This window comes from Chlorocebus sabaeus, chromosome 20, assembly GCF_047675955.1.
Source record: "Chlorocebus sabaeus isolate Y175 chromosome 20, mChlSab1.0.hap1, whole genome shotgun sequence".
In the NCBI taxonomy this organism is placed as follows: Eukaryota; Metazoa; Chordata; class Mammalia; order Primates; family Cercopithecidae; genus Chlorocebus; species Chlorocebus sabaeus.
Genome location: NC_132923.1, coordinates 85,079,842 through 85,103,333, shown reverse-complemented (window position 1 = coordinate 85,103,333; position 23,492 = coordinate 85,079,842). Strand labels below are relative to the sequence as shown.

Sequence of the window (23,492 nt, the reverse complement as noted above, 5' to 3'; positions counted from 1 at the left end):
CCTTTCTTGTTTGGGGCTGATTAGTATCAGCTTCTTAGAGGTGGCATGCTGTAAGTAAAAGTTTTAATTTTAAGCTCTTTCCAGTTTTGATTCTTTCATTTGAATTCCCACTCCCAGTAGATTCTCTCCTGCCTAAATGATTAGCGTATTGGTTCCCAAACTTTACCGCACACTGGAGTCATTTGGAAATCAGTTCTGATTCCTGGCTCCCACCTGTAGACATTCTGTTATAATTCTCTTGTATGGGGTATCACCTGGGTATTGGGATTATTTTAAACCCCTGGGTGGTTTTAATGTGTAGCAAAGTTTTGAGACCACCTGGTTAGTGGAATTTTCAAGTGGACTTTGTTATCTCAGAAGACATCCTTCCTTTTACCCTTGGTGGAGACAGCTGATGTTCTCCTGGGAGACTGCAGTGGAGCTGGGGGGTAAGGGGAGAGAAGGGAAGAGTAGGGCAGGACAGAGGGAAGATAAGCTAGGAGGCCTCTGCAGGTGGAGACTTAACCAGTATCAGTCAGGTGATGTGACCACATACCACAACTCAGAATGCCTGTCAGAATGGCATGTGCCAGGGGGTTGACTATGATTTACCAGAGCACTATTTTTGCATTGTTTAATTATCACTGAAATTGAAAGGCTGTGCTAGACATGCTTTGGTTATGTGATATAGTTGCTACAAATTTAAACTCTGGTTGATTTTCACCAGTTAAATCATGCGGTAAAACAGTATTTCAATACAATTAAAATCAGGCACTTTAAATGGTTATTCTTATAGGCAAAGATAGAGACTATTAACATTTTTCAAGGTAGACACAGATCAATTTGATTTATGTAGTTTTTATAATCTTGCATAAAATAGATGCAAATAAATACTGTTGATGACAGAATTTGAGGCTTTAATTTTGTCAGTTCCTATTGAATATCCTAAGTCTAGACCAGTGCTATACAATAAAAATATGAAAGCTATAAATATAATTTAAAATTTTCTTATAACAACATTTTAAAAGGTAAAAAGAAACAAGTGAGATTAATTTTAATAATGTATTTTATTAACCCAGTATACCAAAAATACTATTTCAACATGTAATCAGTATAAAAATTTACTAATGAGATAGTTCATATTCTCCTTCTCTCTTCTTTCTTTCCCTTTCTCTCTTTTTCTGAGAGATAGTGTCTTGCTCTGTCACCCAGACTGGAGTGCAGTGTCAAAGTCATAAATAACTCACTGTAACCTCAAACTCCTGGGTACAAGTGATCCTCCTGCCTCAGCCCCCTGTGTAGCTGGGACTACAGGTGCTCACCACAGTGCCCCACTCACTAATTTTTAAATTTTTTGTAGAGACAGGGTCTCGCTTTTTTGCCCAGACTGGTCTCAACTCCTGGCTTCAAGTGATTCTCTGTCCTCGGCCTTCCAAAATGCTGGCGTGGCATTACAGGCATGAGTCTTTCTCTTTTTGCACCAAGTCTTCAAAATCATGGGTGTTCTTTAAGCCACCCAGTCTATGGTATTTTGTTATGGCAGCCCACACAGACTAATACAAGTGGTAAGACGACCAAAGTCCTCACCAAGATTGTACTCTAGGGTAGATGGCCAATAAAGAGATAAATGAGCAAATGGTTTATTTCAATGGTTTTTATTATATTTACAAAATTGTACAGTCATCACCATAATTTAATTTTAGCATACTTGTGTCAGTGCAAAAAGAAACCCTATACCTATTAAGCAATCATTTTCTATATAGATTTTCTATATAGATGGTCCCTGACTTAACAATGGTTTAACTTAGGATTCTTCAACTTCATGATGGCAAAAAAGTAATATGCATTCAATAGAAACTGTACTTTGAATTTTGAGTTTTGGTTTTTTCCTAGGCTACTGATAATGCCATATGATCTTCTCTCACTATGCTGGGCAGTGGCAACAAGCTATAGCTCCCAGTCAGCCACATGATCACAAGGGCAACCAACTGAAACTCTGCAAGATGGTTTTTGCCCAACTATAGGCTAATATAAGTGTTCTATAACACGTTTAAGGTAGGTTAGGATAAGCTATGCTGTTTGGTAGGTTAGATGAATTAAATGCGTCTTTGACTTACTGTATTTTCAACTTCAGATGGGTTTATTGGGAGGTAAACTCCACTGTAAGTTGAGGAATGTCAGTGCCTCCCTTTCTTTTCCAACAGCCTCCTACCCCCCACCCCATCCAGCCTTTGGCAACTATTAATCTGCTTTCTCTCTCTAGATTTGTCTATTCTTGACTCTTCATGTAAGTTGAGTATTACAATATGTGGTCTTTTGTGACTAGCTTCTTTCACTTAACATCATATTTTCAAAGGTTCATCTGTGTAGAGATCACTTTTGCCTGGAATTTTGAACGTGACTAGAGTTCTACGGGATATTTCCACGATGAACTTAGTTAAATCCCTATATAGAAAAATAATTGCCATGCTGTTGGTGTTGATTTTTGTGTAGCCAGTGTTAGAATTGTGTTTGGCTCAGAATGTACACATGGAATTAAAATCTTAATGGAGGCAGAGAAATCATGTTCTGACATTGTTACTTACCTAGTAAATAAGCTTTCTTGTAGGAGAAATACACAAGGAGTTACTTAATTGTAAGAATAAAGTTAATATTTTTAACATTTTTCCTTAAGGACCAGAGTAATGTGGAGAAGCACGCAGATGGAATGATAGTAAGTTTAATCTAATCTTTTTGTTTCCCTTTACTTCTGCAGAGCATTATAACCAGTCATATCAGGAGAAGCCTGAATTACTACTCATTTTTCAATGCCAACTACTCACTGCTTTTTGTTGTTGACTCTCGCAATTTCCTTTAAGCCCACATCTTTCAGCAATCATTTGCAGGGGAAATGACAGTCTTAAAATTTTTCTAAGTGTGGGTTCAGATTGAATCACTTTGCATGTATTAACTTGAAGGGTTAATCATGGTATGAATACTCAGCTTTTTCAATTAAATAATGCATAACTCAGTGCCACATTTCTTGTCTAATTTCTTTTTTTCTCAGATGAAAGTGGGGTTGGGGGGGAGTACAATAGTGAAACACACCTTAATCTATTTGAATATGTTTATAGGTTCCTATTATTTTATCTTTTATTTTTAGTTTTTGTGTGTGTGTTAACCATCATTGTTAATGTGGTATGTACTGCATTTTTGTTGGAACAATTTACAACATGAATTCTGTCTCTTATAGCCATCTTCTTACTCTTTCCTCTCTCTTATCTTTTTACCTTTTCCTTATATTCAACTTCCCCTCTAAAAAGAAGGAAGAAAATTGTATTGTTAGTATTTCCCAGCTGGAAATAAAAGAGTTTGAAGGTTTGTGGTTTGTGATTACCCTAGTTTTATGGTAACTGAGTGACCTCTGTTCAGTCTGTATTCCTGAAGTAGGAGGCAGCCTTTTTTTTTTTTTTTTGGTCCTAGACTTACAAATGCCAGCTTGTCTGAGATCTGGAAAAACATTCTGTAAATTTTCAAAAACATCTCATGATTGTACTTGAAAGGATGAGTATGTTATCTTTGTATTTGGTTTTAAAACAATTTTAAGTTAAATCTGTGTTTGCATATTTCTTAAGAAAGCAGGAGTAAAACAAACATGTTTGGAATTTGAATTAAATACATCAGAATTCTTGTCAGTTCAAAGTATGATCCATGGTGATATAATACAGTTGTATGATATAAATGTAATACAAAGTGAAATATTTCTTCCTGAGATACTGTTGAAGATTGTTAGCCTCATGGGAAAGGACTCTATGTATTGTCTAACATTATATGGTCCCCAGAGACTCCAAAGGAAAACCTTGTTGGCTGTTATTTTTATCTCTTTTCCCTCAAAGCCAAATTAATTATATTATGTTGAATAAAAGAGGCAGGATTTTATAAAACATACCAAAAACACTTGATAATTTGCAATGAAAAACATCTAGAAAGTTCATGCTCATAGAAAATTTAAACTAATAGAAAAATATCTTTGAATCATTTGCCCAGGGACTAGAGCATATTTTCCTTAAGAATTTTTATTTTGGAAAAATAGAGGAACTGTTCATGGAATAGGCCTTAGAGGCAGGCTGCTTGGATTCAAATAAAACAGCCCTGCCACTCACTACCTGTGACCTTGGCAAATTACTTAACCTTTCTGAGTCTTAATGTCTTTTCCTGTAAAGAAAACTGAAAGGTTCTACCATAGAAGCGTGTTGTAAGGTACAGAACAAACACATAGTATTCAATAAATATTAGCTATACATACATGTATGTGTATGTACAATACATTGTATTACATGGGTTTCATTAATGTCACAACAGATGAGGGCTGAGTAGTAGTATTTTTGCTTCTCAAGCTCTGCACATTTATTTTTAAAGCAAGTTGTAGAATGTAATGTGACATATTTTAGCCTGAAGTTGACTGACCAAGGACTGGAGATAAGTGTAGCATCGTTATTTTTTCTATCAAAAACAACAATAACAAAAAGATCAAGTACTTTTAATATACATGCTGTCAAAAGACAAAATTACAACAAATTGAATCATAGATCGAATTGGCTTTTATTCAAGATGCATGGATTGGGTCAGCCTCCATTCTACAAAATAGAATGAGAGGTCCCACTGGGCAATGGCAAACAGTGGGTTTTGTAAGGTGAGAACTGTAACAGGAAAAAATGCTGATAACATCAGATTACTTTTAAGGGTTAAAACAGAGAGCATTTCCATATTACACTGACTCAGGTAGACTGGAATCTCCTATTTTCAGGAAAAAAAAACTGGTCTATTTTGGGATCCACTTGCTTCCTTAGAGTTTAATGATACGGCATTTAGCAAGAGTGACTCCATTTTGGTTTGGTCTAATCTGTTGGGCCCTAGTACAAGAGTTCAATCCAAAACAGTAGCCTCCCATAATTTTTGTTTAACAGTGCAAAAAGTTTTTAAGTGTTTTCTTTGGTTGACCAGCCTAATTGTAAGAACATTTTTCATCTGGAAAATAAAAGATTACATCCAAAAGATAATTCTGGTCCCTTGTTCCAAAGTTATTTTATTTCTTATTCCCTTCAGTGGGAGGGGTAAGGAGGTGTGACATATTCTTACTCCTATATATCAAAGCGTTAATGGTGGAATTTTGTCTTTGTAAAGCATTTGGAGTTATTTTCAAGAGAAGTGCTGTGTAAACAAGGAATTTATTTTAGGAACAGCTCCAGGTTTGTTGAGATACTTGTTTAGTTATTATGGCTTGGTCTGCTATCTGAAAATGAATCAAAGTAATAACCAGAAAGCCCTTAGCACCCATATAAAACAGACTATTTTGCAGACTGGCAAACTGAGGCCCATAGAGGATCAGAGACTTAAGGATTCTAAGAAATTAAAAACTGTAGGTCTCTGTTTCTTTGCTTTTCTCAGTGCTTCAAAACATTCCCCACTTCAGTTTCTTAGTTTTTTGTTTTTTGGGTTTTTTTTTTAATTATTACTGGTTGTTTTGGGGGTATTTTCTCTAAGTGTCCTTCATTTTTCAGTTAAAGTATTTATGGCAGATAAACTATTGTAGTGACAAGAATCAGAATTCTTGTGTTCAAATCACTTGATTGAAGAGACCTTATTTAATGAGTTTTAGATATTCATGCAGAAAGAGGGCTGGGTTTTTTTGGTTTTAAATTTTTTTCATTTAACAGTTCTGAAAACAATGTGTGTGTTTGTTTTTCATATGGCCTGGAAAAAAAATTTTTTAACTTAGACATTACATGAGAATGCTACAAAAACTTTACCATTACCTCAGTTTCTATTATTAGGTGATTTTAAGTTTTTACAACTGCTTTTGTAGGCTTATTCGTTGGCAAAATTTTTCTGTTATATTTCCGTTTTAGTATCTTCTGTTATAAGCACTACTTAATATATATGTGAAGTTCAGTTTTCTAGATCAATTGAAGCTAAAGAACTTACATTTTTATTTCTTGAGTTTGCCCAGTTTAGTCTTCTAAATGGTAAATGTAAACTTTGCTGTGGCAAAGACCTTGGTTTAACATGTACACACCCACCCCCCAACCCTATCAGTAAGTTACGGAGTTTTCTTTTTAAAATGCCTTCATGCTGTCAGAATAATTTCTTGACTTAGAATCAGAGAATCCTAGACTTTTCTCCCCTCTAAAATTAACTACATGTCTGAATTTTTTTCTCCCTCTCTTCTGAATCCTCAGAAAGCAAGCCCTCTTCTCTACATTCCCCAATTAGAAGATACATTTCTTTCTCTTTAGTGACCATAAAACTAGACACACAGTCGGCCTTCTGCATCTGTGGATTCAACCAACTGTGGATTAAAACTGTTTGAGGGAAAAAAAGTACCTCTTTGCTGAATATGTATATACTGTTTTCCTTGTCATTATTTCCTAAACAATACAGTATAATGGTGACTTATATAATACTTACATAATATTAGGTGTCATAAGTAATTTAGAGATGATTTAACTTATATGGGAGGGTATATGTAGGTTGCATGCAAATACACCATATTATATCAGGGACTTGATTATCTGTTGATTTTGGTATCCTCAGGGGATGCTTGGAACCAGTCCCCCTTGGGTACCTGAGGAGTGACTGTACTGTGTGATGGCAGCAGTATGGGATGAAAGATGAGATCCTAGTGGTGCAGGTACATTACTTGGACATTTGGTGTAACTCACCAAAAGTGAAAGAAACAGAGAAACAATATTTGTGGTGAATTAAGAAATTGAGAAGCACTGAATTGAATTGAGAGGTGGTTTTGACTTCCTGAAATCTCCCTACACCATTTTATAACTCCTCAGTTTTTCCATTTAGCTTTACCTTCTTCTGTGACACAGATTCATTCATTTTCTTTCCTTACTATGCTTTAAGAAACTCTTACACTTCTGTATAGGTGTTTCATTTCTTCTTTTCATTTTGATCAACATATCTGTATAGCTACCCTCAGGATTTTGCAGTCATAAATGTGGGCATTTGGGAGGGTAGCATGAGAAGAACATTTAATTAAAAATAACTATACTGTGTTTCTTTATCTTAGAGTACTATTAATCCTGTAGATGCAATATATCAACCGAGTCCTTTGGAACCTGTGATCAGCACAATGCCTTCCCAGACTGTGTTACCTCCAGGTAATTGGGGAAAGTGTTTCATAGATTCATTAATGAGAAAAAAAAAAATTTGTGTGGCTGTCATAGCAGTCTTAGCTATTACTGTTTATTTTTGGTTTTCCTTGTTTTTAATAAATAAAAGGACTCAAAAAATAATACAGCCAAAAGTGAACTGGAAAAAGATGATAGTGTTTTGATATTGGGGCTTTACTGAAGTGTGATGAGAGTGGTTTTGGTATTCAAAGTGAGATAGAAAACAAACGTGGTTACTAAGATTTGGATTCACTGGTAGGACAGAATTCTATGACTCAGAATTCGTGGCTAGCAAGGAAAAAGTACTATACCTTATTCAGGATAACCCAGGGATGTTCCGTTTTGGGGTATTCTGTGTAGCTCTGAACAACACAAATGGTATGTTCATGGTAGATTTTAAGATAATGAGAAAGTGAAGAAGGAAATTTATGATGCCTACTGATCACATGACATCTGGGTGTGATTTGTTTGTTTGTTTCGTTTGTTTGTTTTTTGGTATGGAGCAATAAATGCAATTTTTTTAAAACTGGCAAAGAAGGGCTCAGGGCCAATACCTAGCTACGCTGACTGATTCCTTTTGCCTTTTTGTTGTATCCAACATTTCTATGTTTTCAATGATGGCATAGTGAAGTCAGAAATTGTACTATAAAAGGGAAAATGCTTTTTAAAAAACTAGTAAGTGTGTGAAATCCTTTTGTGAGTTTTTACTCCTTAAGTGAATTAGCTTAAGCTACCTCCTGGGGCTAAAGAGGGGGAGGTACTGTACTCCACTTCTGAGTTTATGTCGTTTGAGGCTCAGAAACACATCGTCATCAGAATCATTTGTTGGTTTTACAGCGTAGTTATGCTGCAGTATTGGCCTACTGTGGCTGGTCTTTTGATATCCTGCCTGGTATCTCAGTACTCTGTAGCCTATCATGGAGTTTAAGAGGCTAGGAAGTCAAAAGGAAAGAGTAGCATGGAACTAGACTTAATGAAATAGAGTTTCAAAAATTACTCACCTTTCGGATTTTGAATCCCAGACAATTACAGTCAATAGAATGTATGTTTGGCTGTTTCTGTACCTTATTTTATATGTTCAAATCTCCTAGAACCTGTTCAGTTGTGTAAGTCAGAGCAGCGTCCATCTTCCCTCCCAGTTGATCCTGTGTTGGCTACCTTGGGACATCATCAGACTCCTACACCAAATAGTACAGGTACAGATATGCATAATTTCTTTATTTCTCATAACTCTTCATTAACATTTGAGGTTTGTTTGTGATCTCTGATGAGGAGGGGGGAAAGTTGAAGAAATGTGTTGTATATTTCTGTTGGAGATATCTTAGTTTTAACATTACAGTTCCACACATGAAGTGGTTAGCTCTGTGTTTGAAAGAAAAGCTTCAGTAAGTAAGTATTATTTATTTATTTTTAAAATTTTTTAATTTTTATTTTTGAGACAGGGTCTCACTCTGTCACTCAGGCTGGAGTGCAGTGATACGATCAGGGTTCACTGTAGTTTTGACCTCCCAGGCCTCAGTCTCCCAAGTAGCTGGGACCACAGGCACATACCACCACACTTGGCTGATTTTTTGGTTTTTGTAGAGAGGAGTCTTCCTATGTTGCTCAGGCTGGTCTCAAACTCTTGGGCTCAAGCAGTCTTCCTGCCTCAGCTTCCCAGTGTGCTGGGATTATACAGGCATGAGGCATCATACCTGGAATAATAATAATTTAAATAAAATAAAATATTACAGAGTTTTGTTTTTTACCTTAACATTTATTTGGTGATCTATGTTGACTTTCTGAAAAATTTACTCCAGCTAGACTTGCATACTTTCTTATTATGAAGCTGACACAGAAGTGCACAGAATAAAAACGGAAAGTCCTCTTTACTCTCCCCCCAGTAATTTGCATACGTGTATGTGCATTTACACTTAATGTGTATTTTTATTGTTTTTGTTTAAACCTAAGTTAGGTAATGTGTTTCTGTAACTTGCATTTTTCCTTTAACAAAGAACACTTAGGGCACTTTCCATGTTTGTAAAATTAGGTCTACAGCATTCTTTTTACAGCTGCCTAGGCAGGTATTGCTTGTTTTTTCCACTGATGGACATTTAAATTTTTTCCAGTGTTCTTCCACTATAAACAATACTTCAGTGATATCCTTGTACAGCACCTTTGTCATATGTGTATTTTTTTAGAAAACATTTATCAGTCTTTCACCCTGTCAGTTTTATAGTCAGAAAAAAGATACTTCATTTTAATTTGCATTTTTTTGTTGTTTGTTTTGTTTTTTTGTTTTTGAGATGGAGTCTCACTCTGTCGTCCAGGCTGGAGTCCAGTGGCACCATCTCGACTCACAGCAGCCTCCACTCCCCAGGTTCAAGCGATTCTCGTGCCTCAGCCTGCTGAGTAGCTGGGATCAAAGGCATGCACCACCACGCCCCCACCAGTTTTTGTATTTTTAGTAGAGACAGCATTTCACTATGTTGGCCGGGCTGGTCTCGAACTCCTGACCTCAGGTGATCTATCCGCCTTGACCTCCCAAAGTGCTGGGACTACAGGTGTGAGCCACCGCGCCCAGCCTGCGTTTTCTTAATTCGTTTAAGCTTATGGTCTTTATTTTTTCTCTGTTTTACAGGGATACTATCAGTGTTAGATACTAGATTTATTCTTGTTTTAAAATTAATTAAATATATGTTGAATAACTTGTAAAACAGAACTCAAGGATGCATCTAGCACTTTTCACACTGTTAAACCTGGAAACTAAAACCAAAACCACTCTTGAAGAAGTGGGAGATAAGCCGCTTTTGTTCATCCTCAGATTTTTTTCCTGGGTAGGATTTTTCCTATGTAATAATGAATTTTAAAAATTGTGATTTTAAAATGTGTGATTTTAAAAATTTGAATTAGTAAAAGTACTGATGCTATTACTTTGATCTTTACTATTTAACAGCATGGGCAAATGCCTTTGAATTTTGAAAGAAAAAAAAGTAGCTCCCTTACTTGAAGCTCTTGGGAAAAGGCTGATAAGCAATTTGAATAATGAAATTGAAATATTTTGGCTGACTTCTGTATTTCCTGAGCTGTGTCACCTCTTCTTCATTTAAAAAAATAGTACCTGGCCGGGTGCGGTGGCTCAAGCCTGTAATCCCAGCACTTTGGGAGGCCGAGACGGGCGGATCACGAGGTCAGGAGATCGAGACCATCCTGGCTAACACAGTGAAACCCCGTCTCTACTAAAAACACAAAAAACTAGCCGGGTGAGGTGGCGGGCGCCTGTAGTCCCCGCTACTCGGGAGGCTGAGGCAGGAGAATGGCGTAAACCCGGGAGGCGGAGCTTGCAGTGAGCTGAGATCCGGCCACTGCACTTCAGCCCGGGCGACAGAGCAAGACTCCGTCTCAAAAAAAAAAAAAAAAAAAATAGTACCTGTTTGTTGTCATTTGTATTTTTATGTCAGAATTTTGAAACAGCCAAATTTCTAACATTTTTCTGTTTGGAAATACATAAAACTAGCAACAGACTTTGAAAAAGTGAGAAGCTCTTCTTACATACATTAATTTTAGTAAAAATTACTTCCAGAAGATAATCTTCTGAAAACTATTTCAGCTGAAGATATTTCAAAAATGTAACACTTTAGATAGATTTAAAGAAAATTTTAAAATTAAATTTCTGTGATTTATATCTTATTTGATTTTTCATCCTAACTTCATTTTCTCCACTTTTCTTTCCCTTCTTGCTAATACAAAAAAGAAATAAAGGAATAAGATAAAATGTTTGCTCTCCTAAGTAAATCTCAGATCTTTTGTTTGCAGTTCCCACTCAAACTTATTTTCTTCTTAGGTAACATTTTCACTTGTGTGATCACCTGGAATATCTGCATGCTACTTAATCATTTGCAATTCTTGGTCAATTTTTTTTTAATTCCAATAAGAAAAAGCTGCTTTTCTCTCGTATTTTTTCTGTTGGGTAATAAAAAGAATATAAAGTTATTTACTAATAAGGTGAGCTACCTTTGGAATTTCCAAAATAAGCATTACCTTTTAGGGGTTAAACTTTTTATCTTTTTAAAATACCTTTGTGAATGTGATGACTAAATGTGGCAAACCCATGTGCTCTTTTTCATAACTATTGAACCATAGATACAGGAATGGGCAAAAAATCTGTGACTCTGGATTCTTTTTTTTTTTTTTTTTTTGAGGCAAGGTCTCACTCTGTTTACCCAGGCTGGACTGCAACAGCAGAAACACAACTCACTGCAGCCTCAACCTCCTCAGATCAAGTGATCCTGCCTCAACCTCTCGTGTAGCTGGGACCACAGGCACATGCCACCATGCCCAGCTAATTTATTTATTTGTTTTTTTAAGAGACGGGGCTCTCACTTTGTTGCCCAGGCTGGTCTTGAACTCCTGACCTCAAGCAGTCCTCCCATCTGGTCCTCCCAAAGTGCTGGAATTACAGGCATGAGCCATTGTGCCTAGCCTGGATTCGTTTTTATTGCTGTCTTCAATTTCTTCCAGAACCGTGGCCCTGGCTTTCAAATTGCCATCAGTGTCTTAATAAACTTTAGTCTTCACTAGACAACTGTAGATTAGCATAAATTGCCTGACAGCCCTTAAATGCTCAGTAAGTTAAATTGATCTTAATACTCCCATTTGTTGACTGGTTTGATACTTTTCTGTTCTTGCTTTACTACTAGACAAGGTACCAGATGATCATCTCAGAGATTAGATGGCAGTCTTCTTTCTCTGGGTCTTCATTAATTTCCATTTCTTTAATTAGATTGTTTAGGAATAGAAAAATGTTCTTCTTAATCTTTCCATTTTCTGCATTCTTGTCGTAGTAGCCCTCTATTTTTATCTCCACCTCTGACCCCTGACTTAGGTGGAAAAAAGAGAGGAATTTGGATGGTGTGTGCGTTTTCCATGTGATTGCCAGAAAATATTGAATGATAGGAATGTGATATCCTGCAATATTTTAATGTTTATGTGGTCTTAATATTCTTTGCATTTTGCATTCCCAGCGGTTCACTGCTGCATTTTTAGGTATCTGGATCTGCAGTGTAAAATAAGAGCCCTGGCATCCCATTGGTAATTGTATCTGTTGTGGTACTTGCAACTCCACAACTCATATAATCAGAAGGGCCCCTTCCTAGTGTTAATGATAATCTTTATAGAATGGGGACATAGCTTTTTGTTTCATTTATTTAAAAGGCTGTGTCCTCATTTTATATCATGATTTGCCATTTTCTGTGTGGAGTTTAAATGTTGATTTTCTTTATAAATAGTGTAGCAGCTTTTACAAACTTAACCAAACTCTTTCTTGATTTTAGAAAAGTCTGCTTTGACTCCATCTCCCTAGTTTCTTCTCTGTCACCAACATTTTTCTCTAAAACCCTTTTAACTTCCTAGGCAGTGGCCATTCACCACCGAGTAGCAGTCTCACTTCTCCAAGCCATGTGAACTTGTCTCCAAATACAGTCCCAGAGTTCTCTTACTCCAGCAGTGAAGATGAATTTTATGATGCCGATGAATTCCATCAAAGTGGCTCATCCCCAAAGCGCTTAATAGAGTAAGTAGATGAACAGAATATGTATTTAAATGATCCTCCTTATTTTTAAAAATCTAATTTGATTTTGAGACTAGTGTTAATGACAGACTTGCCTCATCACTTATTATTTGGGAAAATTAAAAGCGCAACCTTTTTAATAGATATATTGATATCTGTATATCAATATATTGATTTTTTTATTTTATTGATATATCAGTTTTTTTATTGATATATAATAGTTGTATGGACAACTTGTTTTTAGTTGGCTTGTTGAGCAAAGCCAATTCTGTAAGAGTTTTGATTTTAATCCTAAGTTACTCCAAATGGAATAAATAGCGTCACCTCTAGTAATATGCCAGTGTTATTAGTTGAATCTTGGCCATTTCTGCAGTACCAACATTAGGAGAGGGTCCAATGAGAGTGAATAAGCTATGAAGCATTATACAAATAAGAGGTTTCTATTACTTTTTTTTTTTTTTTTTTTAATTAGAGTGGAAATATTCAACACCTATCAGCCAGGCACCGTGCTAGGTTGATAACGAGATTACAGAGACCCAGGCCCTGCCCACAGGGAACTTTTGGGGGAATAGGCAGACATTTATAATCTAATGGAATACATGGTATGGTATCTTAGTCCCTTTAAGCTGCCATAACAAAAGACAGTGATTTAGGTAGCTTATAAACAACAGAAATTTATTTCCTACAGTGTTATGGAGCAAAAGGGACTTATGCCCAATGCACTAGAAGCCATGACTAAGTCCCAGGTTTTTGAGGAAAGAAAAGCTTTTTATTGCAAGTCTACTTACAGGGAAACATAAGTCCACCTCAAATCTGTCTCTCTGCGCTGGCTTTAAGGCACTAATTTTATTTAAAAACGTTCAGGGAGGCCGGGTGTGGTGGCTCATGCCTGTAATCCCAGCACTTTGGGAAGCCAAGGCGGGTGGATCACGAGGTCAGGAGTTCAAGACCAGCTTGACCAACATGGTGAAACCCTGTCTCTACTAAAAATACAAAAAAAAAAAAAAAAAAAAAAAAAAAAAAAAAAAAAAAAAAAAAAAAAAGCCAGGCATGGTGGTACATGCCTATAAATCCCAGCTACTCAGGAGGCTGAGGCAGGAGAATAGATTGAACATGGGAAGCGGAGGTTGCAGTGAGCTGAGATCACACCACTGCACTCCAGCCTGCACAACAGAGCAAGAGAGTCTGTCTCCAAACAACAACAAAAAGAAGTTTCAGGAGCCGGGTGTGGTGGCTTATGCCTCTAATCTCAGCAATCTGGGAGGATGAGGCGGGAGGATCAGTTGAGCCCAGGAGTTTGAGACCAGCTTGGGCAACATGGTAAAACCTTGTCTCTAAAACAATACAAAAATTAGCCAAGTATGGTGGCACATGCCTGTTGTCCCAGCTACTCGGGAGGCTGAGATGGGAGAATCGCTTGAACCCAGGAGGTGTAGGTTGCAGTGAGCCGAGATTGGGCTGCTGCATTCCAACCTGGGTGACAAGAGTGAGACTCCGTCATAAAAAAAAGAAAAAAAGTAGAATTACTGATATACTTTCATTTTACTTGTGTTTGTTGTAGATATATTAATAGTTGGCTTAGTTTTTGTTGGGAATTATTTCTAATTCTGCTTTCTCAGAGGCTGGTACTGTTACTATAGCTAGGGTTTTTGCTTTTTAAGACAGTACAAATTTGGAAATAATTAAATGTGAATTTGCAAGCTAATTACCTTCAGCCAGTCCTTAGGCCTTGAATGCTGGTTTCTTTAAATAAGAAATGTTGCATTAAGACTCTAGTTCTCTTAAGCATGCACATGAATTGAGAAATACATTTGTATTATGACTGTATCATAACTGCTCAAAATGTTAGCACATATATGGAAAGTGACTATTGCTTCATGAAGTCTTTTGACTTATGATCAGTTCAGCTGTTGAATGTGGGAAAAAGTGAAATATATGTGGTCTAGGTGAATATATATGGTTAAGACGTGGAAGGGAGGTTTAAGTCTACAACTAAAGAAGACGAGTATAGCAGAAAGAGCTTAGTTTAGCATATTGATTACTTTTCTTCATTTTGAATGTTAAAACATAAACTATTAAGAAACCATTATTAGCAGTTTGCCAATAGAAATTTAATTTTGGAAAAACGTTTTTATAATAATGGGATTAAAAGAAAATAAGCATTTGGAAGAAAATTCCAAAATGACAGGTTATTATTAATTTATGAAGGGTTCAATCATTATTGTATTTAAAAGAGAATTAAAGAGTTTTTATTTATGTATTTATTTTTTTGAGACAGAGTCTTGCTCTGTCACCCAGGCTGCAGTGCAGTGGCGCAATCTCAGCTCACTGCAAGCTCCGCCTCCCAGGTTCATGCCATTCTCCTGCCTCAACCTCCCGAGTAGCTGGGACTACAGGTGCCCGCCACCACGCCTGGCTAATTTTTGTATTTTTAGTAGAGACGGGGTTTCACTGTGTAAGCCAGGATGGTCTCGATCTCCTGACCTCATGATCTGCCCACCTCACCCTCCCAAAGTGCTGGGATTACACGCATGAGCCACTGCACCCAGCCTTTTTTTTTTTTTTTTTTTTTTTTGTGAGACGGAGTTTTGCTCTTGTAACCCAGGCTGGAGTGCAATGGTGTGATCTCGGCTCACTGCAACCTCCGCCTCCTGGGTTCAAGCGATTCTCCTGCCTCAGCCTCCTGAGTAGCTGGGATTACAGGTGCCCACCATGCCGATCTAATTTTTATACTTTTAGTAGAAACGGGGTTTTGCCATGTTGGCCAGGCTGGTCTCGAACTCCTGACCTCAGGCTGTCCGCCCGCCTTGGCCTCCCAAAGTGCTGGGATCACAGGCATGAGCCACTGTGCCCAGCCTAAAGACAATACATTAGCTGTTGTTCTAAACAAAGTTCAATTGACTATCACTTGCTAGTAAATCACTCATCTATCCATCCTTTAAAAGCATATGACTATATTCAGTAAAAACTTGATAATATGTGGTTAGCTCTTGGTAACATCACTGATAGACACTCTCTGGCCCCGGTATAAGGGATTCTCCCAAAATTTCTATGAAATCAAAACATTTAAAACACTTGTTGTACCTGTAATAGGCAGGTCTACAAAGTCATGCACAGGCTCATGGGCTCCTTCTATTCCTGCTGTTAAGGTTCCTTCTGTGCTTTCCCAGTACCGTGTCCCATAATAAACACACAGTTCATTAACATCTCTTTGAACGGGTCCAGTGTTAAGTTTTTATGTCCAACTAACCCACTCTGTGTTCCTTTTCTCCCTCAATTTCATTCTTCCTTGTTTGTATACCCTAATCTAGAAGCCCAAACCAGTAAAGGCTGAAGATGTTTTATTTGGGCAGCACAGTGTTCTGTTGACTTGTTTTTTGTTTTGTTTTAACAAGGCTTGAGATCCTTTCAGGTTGGGTATGCTGGCTCCCCAGTTCCGTATTATCTTATGTCTTGGTCCTGTCCGCATATTCTCTGCCTGGTGTCTGTAGGTTTTCGAGCTTGTGACACCTGCTGGTCTTCAGCTGCTACTGCTAATTTTCTAACTCTGAGGTCAAATTTCTTTTTACTATTTTTTGTTTGTTTTTTTCTTTCTGAAGGAAGAGAACTTGAAAGCTTAAGTCCTTTCACTGTTCTTTTTCTAGAAACCTATACTAGTGATAGCTTCTGTGTAACTGTCACTGAGCAGTGTAGCTTACGCATTTATAAATTAGATAAAAGTACATGTTGGAAAGAACATGTACTTTGGAGCCAGAAGTGTTTGAAATGGCTCCACTACTCACCAGCTGTATGACTTCAGGCCTGTCATTGAACCTCTGAGCATCTGTGTATTATGAGCGTCATTGTGTTTATTTTAGGGTCGTAATGTAGATATAGACATACTGTGTATGGCACATACAAGGTACTCAATAAATTGATATTATAATTCATAGCTTTAAATTGTTTTTGCATACTTTATGATTTTATACATAAATTCTAGACAATTAGCCCATTGAAGATAAAACTTTCCTGTATACATAGATGTTGTTTTTAACTGTTTTCTTTATATCATTTGTTCTGTACAAGGTAAACTATGAAATGGCTAAAAGTTTATCCCATTTTTTTTTTCCATTTACAGTCTTATTGAGTATTTCACTTGGCCCAGACATGGTTTCTAACCATGGGTAAGGAGAGAAAACACAGCATAAATAGGACCTTTGGAATTGCATCTAAAATAAGATTCATATATTATAGCATTTGGGGTTTTTAGGTCAATTGATTTAAAAGATTGACTCTATTTTGAGATACATCACAGAGGCACAAAACATTTTAAAGATAACTTTCGTGCCTTTTTTTTTTTTTTTTTTTTTTTGAGACAGAGGGTCTCACTCTATCACTCAGGCTAGAGTGCATTGGCACAAACACAGCTCACTATAGCCTCAACCTCATGGGCTCAAGTGATCCTCCCCCATCAGACTCCCCAGTAGCTGGAACCACATGCACACACCGCCATGCCCAGCTATTTTTTTTTTTTTCTTTTTTTGAGACAGAATCTCACTCTGTCGCCCAAGCTGGAGCTGGAGTGCAGAGGTGTGATCTCAGCTCATTGCAACCTCCACCTCCCAGGTTCAAACGATTCTCATTTCTCAATCTCCCAAGTAGCTGGGACTACATACACATGCCACCATGCTCGGCTAATTTTTTCTATTTTTAGTAGAGATGGGGCTTCACCATGTTAATGAGGCTGGTCTTGAACTCCTCACCTCAAGTGATCTGCCCACCTTGGCTTTTCAAAGTGCTGGGATTACAAGCCTGAGCCACCACACCCAGCCTAATTTTTTATTTTTTGTAGAGATAGGGTCTCACCCTGTTACTCAGGCTAGACTCAAACTCCTGGGCTCAAGTGATCCTCCCGCCTTGGCCTCCCAAAGTGTTGGAATTACAGGCGTGAGCCACCATACTTGACCCCAGTTCTGTCATTTAATGATCATTTGATTTCTCTTACCTACGTCTTTTAGACATATTTTCCACTGCCTCTCAAAACTGGTGAGGCGGACATTAGTCATAGTACCTTGTGATCTATACTACTAAATTATCAAAGAAGTAATAGTTACTCAAGGAATTTTGAAAAATAGGTAAGTAACCAGGACAAATTAGAATACATAATATATTCTAATTTTAGAATATCCTAATATTCTAGCGTTCTAATACAGGCAGAACCCAGAGGATTTTTACAGCAGTGAAACTATTCTGTGTGATACAGTGATGGATACATGTTGTCATATATTTATCAAAACCCACAGAACAGGCAACTCCAAGAGTGAACCCTAATATAAACTGTAGACTTTGAGTGATAATGATGTGTCAATGTAGGCTCATTGGTTGTAAGAAATATACCTCTCTGCTATGGGATGTTGATCGTGAGGGAGGTTTGCATGTGTAGGGACAGGGAGTATATGCATGCTGTCTGTACTTTCTGTTCAGTTTTTCCGTGAACCTAAAACTGCTCTAAAAATAAAGTTTATTAATTTAAAAAAAACAAAAGAAGGTAACAAGGGCAAACTATGATTAGATTAGAATACATAATATGCTTTCACACCTGTAGGGTTGTGATACGACTGTTATATGTCTACTGTTTTATAAATATCTACAGTGTGAGAAATTTGATTTCAATTTTTACATTTAATAAGTAAATTATGTGCCTTTTTTATTTTTCCTTTATTTATATACAAATACCAACTGGGTATGGTGGCTCACACCTGTAAACCCAGTGACTTGGGTGGCTGAGGTGGGAAGATCACTTGAGGTCAGGAGTTCACGTCCATCCTGGGCAACATAGGGAGACCTTATCTCTTAAGAAAAATATAAATATGTGCGCGCGCACGCACACACACACACACACACTCTTCCGTGGGTAAAATATGATCACAGGTATGATAATCTATTAATAATAGAACAGTCTTTCTTTAGACCTGTTAACTGGCTCATAAAAGCCAGTTAGCATAAATTTACTTGCATAAATAAGATGCTTTTTTATTTTCTAATTTCAAGTACAATTTTTTAATGATTAGGAAGAACGTTAATACCAATGTGGGCCTTTATCAAAGGATCTCAAACATAAAGACAAGGCATATTTCTGAGACTTGCCGTTTTTGAGTTTCTGGAATTGTTGCCAAGAATTGTGACACATTTAGATTTATATCCAGTAACAAAATCAGAAAATGAACTGTAGTTTTAAACTTAAATGCAGGGGCAAAGATCTCACTAATTTTTGATGACCTCTGGGTCTTGACTATCAACATGGCTTTGTTGAGCATGTCCTATGCATAAAGGATAAGACAAGAGACCTTGTCATCAAGAGAATTTGAAAGCGTATATATGCATGCATGTAACCAGTTAACTGTAAGAGTCTAGCTTACTATGATTCTAAATTGCTTTCTTTCGCTTAAATAAGGTGATTAATGTTTTTTTAGTTCTTCTGGATCTGCCTCGGTCCTGACACACAGCAGCTCGGGAAATAGTCTGAAACGCCCAGATACCACAGAATCACTTAATTCTTCCATGTCCAATGGAACAAGTGATGCTGGTGAGTGACCTTTGATAATTTAACTTTTTTTTTCTTTAAAAATATTTGTAGCCGGGCGTGGTGGCTCATGCCTATAATCCCAGCACTTTGGGAGACCGAGGTGGGCGGATCACTTGAGGTCCAGAGTTCAAGACCAGCCTGACCAACATGGTGAAACCCTGTCTCTACTCAAAATATACAAAAAATTAGCTGGGTGTAGTGGCGTGTGCCTGTAATCCCAGCTACCAAGGAGGCTGAGGCAGGAGAATCGCTTGAACCTGGGAGACGGAGGTTTGCAGTGAGCCAAGATCATGCCATTGCACTCCAGTCTGGGCGACAGAGTGAGACCCCATCTCAAAAAAAAAAAAAAAATTGTAATTCTAGTATCAGCACAGATTGGCCCAATTTAGCACCATTCTAATAAGATGTGCTTTATTTTAGACCTTTTCGATTCACATGATGACAGAGATGATGATGCGGAGGCAGGGTCTGTGGAGGAGCACAAAAGTGTTATCATGCATCTTTTGTCACAGGTTAGGCTTGGAATGGATCTTACTAAGGTAAGACCAAATTTGCTGTAAGTCTGTATGAGTATGTATGGATTCTCAGTGATTGTGTGGTGAGTGTGCCTGCAACTGTGTAAAATGACATAATTTTTGTTTATACTTGTGTCTTCTTGTGATTTAATATACATGTGGATAAGTAAACAAAATTTTATAAATGATGAAATAAGTCAAGCTAGGATAATTTCATAGAGAACAGTGTGAGTTCTATGGATTAAGACTTGGTAGAGTTCTAATCTTAGGGTCAGAGGATCTGTGTTTTCGTTCTACCTCTACTATTAGCAAACCACGCACGGACTTCAGTGAGTTTCTTCTGTTTCTTCTTTTTTTTTTTTTTTTTTTGAGACAGAGTCTTGCTCAGTTGCCCAGGCTGGAGTGCAGTGGCCAGATCTCGGCTCACTGCAAGCTCCGCCTCCCGGGTTCACGCCATTCTCCTGCCTCAGCCTCCCAAGTAGCTGGGACTACAGGCGCCCGCCACTACGCCCGCTATGTTTTTTTTTTTTTTTTTTGTATTTTTAGTAGAGACGGGGTTTCACCTTGTTAGCCAGGATGGTCTTGATCTCCTGACCTCGTGATCTGCCCATCTCGGCCTCCCAAAGTGCTGGGATTACAGGCGTGAGCCACCGCGCCTGGCTTCTGTTTCTTCCTCTGTGGACTTCAGGGTTCTCTATGCAAATTGGACACATAGTAACCTGTTTCAGAGGGTTGTAAGGATTGGAAGAGATTGTGAATGTAAAATTGTGACATATTTGTGACCTCCATCTCCCAGGTTCAAGTGATTCTCCCACCTCAGTCTCCTTGGTAGCTGGGATTACAGGCATGCAAAATGACACATATTGAGTCATACACAATTACCATAGTCTGGATTTGACTTTGATTTTAAACCTGGAGCTCTCAATAGAATGCACGCTTGAATTAGGAGACAGGTGTATGGTTGCCTTTGTATATTCCTGCCACTGTGCCAGAAATCCCCTCCTTTCACTTAATTCTCACCACAGTACCACAGAGTAGGCGTTATTGTTAACTTCATTTCATCAGGAAACTAAAACTCAGAGGTGAAATAATGTGGTGAGTCATGTTAAGTCATATTAAGTGGCAGACTGAGATTCTAATCTGCTCCATGATTTTAAAACCTGTAATCTTTCCACTACCGCCTTTGTCTTGAAGGCTTGAACTTTAGTAGCTTTCATATTTATTATTGTTCTGCCGAGCTTTGGGAGTTGATTAAATTTAGGGTTCTCACTTTTGTTAGGGCAAAATCAACTCCAGTGCTATAGTCTTCGTCAGTAGTGAACTCCTTTTTGTTTTGGATTTAGAGGGCCATTAAGAAAAAGACTAATTCATAATACCTTCAAGTAAGTGTCTATAATAAAACCTTTTACCCCTAATCTAAGTGAGAACAGAAACACAAGGACAACATTTATTTTGGAGCCCAGCACACTTACTAGGAATGTTCTAGGCAGGAGAATATTTGCAGGAGTTTGTCCCCAGAATTGCTTCAGTAATCATTAGATTGCACAGCTGCTGCCTTTTTGTTGTTGTTGTTGTTGTTGTTATTAGGAAGGACATTCTTTTCCAGAAGTGGCTCGTTAAGCTTCCTATTGAATCTCATTGGCCAGTATCAGGCATATGCTCATGCCTAAACCTGCCACTGGCAGGGGGAGGTTAAATGATTGGTTTAAATGAATCTACATTCACCCCTTGAGACGTGGGAGAGGGCCATGGCAGCCCGTAGCTGAACCTGAACTGAATCAGAGTTCTTGGGGGTGAAGCATGGATGTGGAGAGGCAACCGGATGTGTTTGCCACAATCAAGTTTGTAATTCTTGCCTCACATAATTTTCTCTGCCAAATAATCCATATTTGAGTCCATAGCTGCTAAAAGTTTGTTATTTTATGACTATTATCATAATTATTTTTTGCTGAATGTGTTTAAAATAAGTCATTTTCAAAATTTGTATTGGCACAAATGGCTGTGATTGCCAACAGATTCTGAAATCTTGGTTCCTTTTATGCATTCCAAAGTATTATTACAATAATGCCTTAAGTTTATGTCTTTTATAAGAATGTTTTCTCACTTCAAATACTTTCTGAAAAGAGTTTGTTTTCCAAATACGTTGTAGTTTTAAAAAATACTACACAGTCACATCCCATTTAACCTCACTTAGTCTTTAAAACAATCCTAACATATAAGCAGCACATTTAATTATCTTCCTTTTCAGGTACTTAGAGAAACTGAGTTAATTTTTCAGGGCTTCCTCACAGCTAAGAAGAGGCTAAACAAGTGCTTGAACCCAGGTTGAAGACAACTAAACCCAGCTCTCTTCATCACTGTTATAGCAGTTTGACTTAATAGCATTTATCAGTATAGCACTACAAATATTGAAGAAAATCTGTTAAATAAGAGTTCTCAGAAAAATCCTAAGTAGAAGAAAAAGATATTTATGTTTTCTTCAATTACATGTGAAATTAAACTTTTTAAAAATGTTTTTTGGCTGTTCAGTCCCTTTGTCCATTTATCTCCTGGAGTAGTGATCTTCATCTTGAGTTGTAAGAGCTGTTATACATTGAAGGTATTTACCCGTTTTCTTCTTCAGCATTTTTACTCTGTGGTTTATAATTTCTGTGTTATCTAAAGTGGTAAGAAATTGTACTAAGTCAGCATATAAGTTTATGTGCTAATCCAACCCTATTTGGATTATGAATTTACGTGTTCTGTGGAAGAAAAATGTTTACCTAAAATTTAAATGCTGAGAGTCTGATAATAGAGATTCTAAGTGTTAGAGTCTTAGTGTCCCTTTCCAAGCTTGTGTTCATCAGCCCACTTTATATTTTCATTATATGTCCAGCCACACTGGTTCACTGATGAATCCCTGTCACACCCCTTTTCCTAGCCTTTCCTTGTCTTTTTTTTTTTTCTTCTCTCGTCTCCATGTCTTGTTCTTTTATCACAGCCTTCCTCTTCTCTAGGCTTTATTCTCTAGTGCCACCTCAATAAATTGTTTCCCAGCTCTGCCCTAATTCTGGTCCCCCAAACAGAACATGATCTTTCCTTGAACTGACCTTCCAAAGTGCTTAGGATATTTCTTGCATGATGTTTGTCACATTTCACCTACAGTTTAAATGCTCTTGTTATTCTCTCATACTTAACCTTTGTCTCCACCATAGCTTGCTTGCATTTATTTATTTATTTAGAGACGGAGTCTTGCTCTGTCACCAAGGCTAGAGTATAGTGGTGCAATCTTGGCTTACAGCAACCTCCGCCTCCTGGGTTCAAGCGATTCTCCTGCCTCAGCCTCCCAAGTAGCTGGGACTACAGGCGTGCACCACCACACTCAGCTAATTTTTGTATTTTTAGTAGAGATGGGGTTTCACTGTGTTGGCCAAGCTGGTCTCAGACTCCTGACTTCAGGTGATCCACCCACGTTAGCCTCCCAAAGTGCTGGGATTATAGGCACAAGCCACTGTGCCCAGCCTCCACCATAGCTTTTAACACAGGACCTTGAATGTGGTGGATATGTAGTTACTACTAAATGTAAAGAAATTTTTGCTCACTCTGGGGTGTTCTACTTCGTAATGAGTAATTGATAATCTGATACTCATTTCAAAAACTCTTCTTCCATTCCCATTCTCTAATGAAATTCTTCTCTTTTTTTATTGGTTAATCCTCATCTTTCTCATGTCTTCCCATATTCC

At 37.6% G+C, this 23,492-nt stretch overlaps 1 protein-coding gene across 7 annotated transcripts in view; it reads left to right on the top strand.

Moving 5' to 3' along the window:
• Positions 1–23,492, top strand: part of OSBPL9 (oxysterol binding protein like 9) — a 167,054-nt gene that overhangs the window by 131,218 nt on the left and 12,344 nt on the right. For 4 of the 7 annotated variants that reach the window (XM_037999834.2, XM_037999836.2, XM_037999851.2 and 1 more), the window contains 6 exons: positions 2,654–2,692; positions 7,040–7,130; positions 8,234–8,338; positions 12,534–12,693; positions 19,143–19,255; positions 19,676–19,794. In XM_037999834.2, coding sequence (XP_037855762.2) covers positions 2,654–2,692; positions 7,040–7,130; positions 8,234–8,338; positions 12,534–12,693; positions 19,143–19,255; positions 19,676–19,794 — 627 coding nt within the window. The remainder of the gene's footprint in view (positions 1–2,653; positions 2,693–7,039; positions 7,131–8,233; positions 8,339–12,533; positions 12,694–19,142; positions 19,256–19,675; positions 19,795–23,492) is intronic. The other 3 variants (XM_037999829.2, XM_037999839.2, XM_037999856.2) reach the window with 1 other exon arrangement.